The sequence below is a fragment of the Mus caroli genome, unplaced genomic scaffold (assembly GCF_978045245.1).
Source record: "Mus caroli unplaced genomic scaffold, Mus_caroli_1 scaffold_8, whole genome shotgun sequence".
Classification (NCBI taxonomy): domain Eukaryota; kingdom Metazoa; phylum Chordata; class Mammalia; order Rodentia; family Muridae; genus Mus; species Mus caroli.
Genome location: NW_028227263.1, coordinates 121,757,403 through 121,762,016, shown reverse-complemented (window position 1 = coordinate 121,762,016; position 4,614 = coordinate 121,757,403). Strand labels below are relative to the sequence as shown.

Below are 4,614 nucleotides of genomic sequence, written 5' to 3'. Positions count from 1 at the left end.
AACATGGTATTCTATCTCCTATTTTTTCAACACGCCATGACTCTTAAAAATTCCTGACTTCGAAAGTTATTCTACTATATATACATTCATGTACAAGACTAATAACCCGTATGTAATTATCAATGGCCAACAAAAAAATCACAGTTGGAATCATGGATGCACGCTTGTCCCAGATAAACATATGGTATCTGAGCAATAAATAACAAGTTATTTCCACATGTATCTCTTCTAAATTCTGATATTTTCATTAGTAAAAATGGGCAATGATATCTTTTTCTCATACATCCTAATATATGCACTTTAACTGTGCCTAAGACAATCTTACTGTAGGTGTGAATATCAATAAAGGTTTAAAGTGTACACTTCTTACATTTACAACCTGAGGTTTTATTTTTCATTGTTCATAACCAAAACTATGTCCACAGTTTATTTTTAATTATACCTAGGATATAAAAGAGTGTGGTTGGATCTATTAATTTTTTTAATGATTGCTCAATCCATATATCACTTGTTTGTCCAGGATTCCTTCTTTTTTTATTATATTTTTTATTAGGTATTTTCTTCATTTACATTTCAAATGCTATACCAAAAGACCACCATACCCTCCCCCCCACTCCCCTTCCCACCCACTCCCACATCTTGGCCCTAGCATTCCCCTGTACTGAGGCATATAAAGTTTGCCAGACCAAGGGGCCTCTCTTCCCAATGATGGCCAACTAGGCCATCTTCTGCTACATATGGATCCCTTCTTTACAAAGCAGATTCTCTTGATACTAGCGAATTATATTAGGCTTCTGATAAGGATTCATGAGCATATCAGAAAACAAGTAACAATCCACCAGAAAACAAGTGGATATGGGAATAACCTGAGGATTCAGGTGGGAAACAACAGCTTCAGTTAATAAATTTGACAGAAGTATGTGTCCTGGGACAAACGTGAGAAAAGTTGGAATGAAGAAACTTCCTGGGAAATTACAAAATCTGTGTGACAGATTGCCAGTTTTCTGGAAGAATTTTTTTGTTAGCATACTTTTGCAAGACTGAAATAATAGTGATAAAGTACTCCATAGAAATGTGCATAATGAGTTCCTTGTTCTAACCTTGAATGCCCCAATTCACATCTACTACAAGATCAATTCAGAAATTAAATTGTCCCAAAGGAAACACGAAAAACTTTTCATAACTTCTGCTCAGGTGCTCATTAACATCTAACAAACTTTTAGACATCATCCTTAAGCATCAGAAAGTAAAGATGGAGACTTGCTCTGGGGATAAATGGCTTTCCTTCATCAGAGTTGTCCCAAAGACACTACGCAGACAAATACACTGACACCACAGAGAACAGGATAATAAACTCTCTGAAGGATGTCATGTGCAGGTAACCTACTATTTTCTGAGACTATAAACCTAGACTTTGTCGGGTTACCTTTACAGCATTGGATAAAGATTCAAAACCATTCTGAATATCCTTGCATTCTTTCTCAGGCAAAGAGTCACACAGAACTTCTTTGCTGTAAAAGGCACTACAATATATGGTTCTTTAGGAGGTGTGTTCCAGATGTGGCCATCAGATGATCATCTTCATCCTGTGTCTCAGAAGGTGGGATTCTTGCAACCATGGACTTCTTAAAATTCTCTTCTCCCTTCTTCTGTGTACATTGTCTCCTAAAGCCAACATGACTGATTAATTTTTTGAAGACTGAAATTTTACTCAAATTGCTTAATATTTTCTTTTATCTCAAAGAAATGTCTGTTTTCTAGATTTACTCTTAGCAGAAAACTGCATTCAATGTCACTTATGTATGTGAGATGTTAAATTTTATCTGGTGGATGGAGGCCCTCATGTTCCTATACTAAACATATAAATGAGCAAAGTGGAGACTGAGCATCAGCTTGCAAAGGGTATAATAGTGATTGTGTTAATAATTTAGGCAGGAAGCTGGAGATAATGCAGGTAAAACTCTGGAACCTGGTTTATAGAACAAAAATTAAGATTGGGAAAAATATGAATGAATGAAACTTGTTAGCAAGTGGATTTTTTGACATGGAGGATAAATAGGTAAACATATGTTCATCTGTGTGATGAGAACACAGGTGACTTTATCAGAAATATTTCATATTTTATTGTGTGGCTGAGTAGTATAAAAGGTCCTCAAAGGCCAACAACTTAACATTCTACATCTGAATTCAGTTACAAAACCTTATGGGTTATTATATGTAACCATACATCTTATTAATATACACATTGTTTTTAACATGTTGCTATAACATGAGGAAATTGTATTCATTATTTTTATGGTGCATTTTTCCTTTCTTTTCTTTTTTAATTGATTAAGTTATTTTATTGATTAAAATTCATCCCATTTGCAGCCTCCTCTCCCTCCAAATTATATTGAATTCAGATGAAATATTTATGTTTCATTAAGTGACTTTATTGATAAAGTTACATGATATTTGAAGCCTATCCACCCTCCTAATTGTATTGAATTCTGATTTTGGAATCACATACTTATACTGGTCTCTTTCCTCTCTTTATGTATATGCAAACCATATGGTGTGTTAAAACGGGTGTCATTTTGTAGGTTATTGAACTAGATGAACATAAAGAAATAGTTGCCATGCAAATATATCTCGAGGCAGGAGTTATTTATAAGTACAGAATTTTATTCTGAGTTATTGTCCATGTATTGTTCTCCAGGCAAATTTCCTGTAGTGTGAAAGAATAGTGTCTCCCTGATCGAGAGAAGATATTATCCAAAGATAAGTGATGAGTATGGGCAATAGAAGAGAATCCTGAAGACAGCAGTGTCCTACCTAATCATCAGTCTAGGGTCAGAAAAAGCCCTCTCCATGTCTACTCACGATACATCCCTGAGAACCACTGAGGAAGTGGCTTTTCAGATCCTCTTGCTTTGCCAGTTTGGGGTTGGGACTTTTGCCAATGTATTTCTCTTTGTCTATAATTTCTCTCCAATCTCGACTGGTTCTAAACAGAGGCCCAGACAAGTGATTTTAAGACACATGGCTGTGGCCAATGCCTTAACTCTCTTCCTCACTATATTTCCAAACAACATGATGACTTTTGCTCCAATTATTCCTCAAACTGACCTCAAATGTAAATTAGAATTCTTCACTCGCCTCGTTGCAAGAAGCACAAACTTGTGTTCAACTTGTGTTCTGAGTATCCATCAGTTTGTCACACTTGTTCCTGTTAATTCAGGTAAAGGAATACTCAGAGCAAGTGTCACAAACATGGCAAGTTATTCTTGTTACAGTTGTTGGTTCTTCAGTGTCTTAAATAACATCTACATTCCAATTAAGGTCACTGGTCCACAGATAACAGACAATAACAATAACTCTAAAAGCAAGTTGTTCTGTTCCACTTCTGAATTCAGTGTAGGCATTGTCTTCTTGAGGTTCGCCCATGATGCCACATTCATGAGCATCATGGTCTGGACCAGTGTCTCAATGGTACTTCTCCTCCATAGACATTGTCAGAGAATGCAGCATATATTCACTTTCAATCAGGACCCCAGGGGCCAAGCAGAGACCACAGCAACCCATACTATCCTGATGCTGGTAGTCACATTTGTTGGCTTTTATCTTCTAAGCCTTATTTGTATCATCTTTTACACCTATTTTATATATTCTCATCATTTTCTGAGGCATTGCAATGACATTTTGGTTTCAGGTTTCCCTACAATTTCTCCTTTACTGTTGATCTTCAGAGACCCTAAGGGTCCTTGTTCTGTGTTCGTCAACTGTTGAAAGCCAGAGTCACTAAAAATGCCAAACACTGAAGACAGCTTTGCTAATACCATTAAATAGTTTATTCCATAAATATGTTTTTAAAAGCTTGTATGAACAAGGTATGGTGCTCACTGCTATACTTATAAAAGAGTAAGGTTATAATCACTTGTTGATATGAAAAGATTTCTTGTTGGAATCTGAGATTGAAACAGTGAGTTATTCACCACACTCCATTCTCTGGTATATAACTGCACTCTGCTGAAGGCTAGTCTAAAACAGATGAAATCCATCCTCCCTAAAAAATTTAACATGTTATAATTACTCTTTCTCTCCTTTTAAATTAACACATTAACTTCAGATAACAACAGAATCCCTCCATAGTTCTACATCTGAACAAATAAGGATGTATGGTTATGACTAAATTTTTCAAAGATGAAATGCTTGTTAATTTTCCATATATTACATTTCATTTCATTTTAGTTAGGAGAAATATGTTTTGCTATCTTAGACTCCACTCAAGTTGAGAGTCAACCATTGAACAGCATCACTTCATGCTCTCTCGAGAAGTGCAAGCTGCTCACTACATCAAGAGTAAAGAGAAAAGTAGGCAAAAGCAGCTCATGCTCAGGAGCCTTAAGAGGTTTAAAGTCTCTGGACCACGGAGGATACCAGGATCCACATTGGACATCTTCTCCTGAAAGGTCTTGGCAGTGTCTTCACTCTGGGTCACGGTGAAATTGTTTTTCCAATCAGAAACACCTATGCATCCAATAGGAGACAAGAGGTACCATATCAATGTGGAGGCAAAGTTGTCACTCTGTCTGTTAGTGGTTTCCTCAGTCAGAAAATTATTTTCTTAGGAGA

At 36.2% G+C, this 4,614-nt stretch overlaps 1 protein-coding gene across 1 annotated transcript; it reads left to right on the top strand.

Annotated features, from left to right (window-relative positions):
• The first annotated feature begins 2,791 nt into the window (after positions 1-2,791).
• LOC147003392 (vomeronasal type-1 receptor 2-like) lies at positions 2,792-4,218 on the top strand. Its single transcript, XM_085840975.1, has one exon. It carries the CDS (start codon positions 2,851-2,853, stop codon positions 3,766-3,768), a length of 918 nt encoding a protein of 305 aa, XP_085697101.1. The 5' UTR covers positions 2,792-2,850; the 3' UTR covers positions 3,769-4,218.
• Positions 4,219-4,614: the final 396 nt, after the last annotated feature.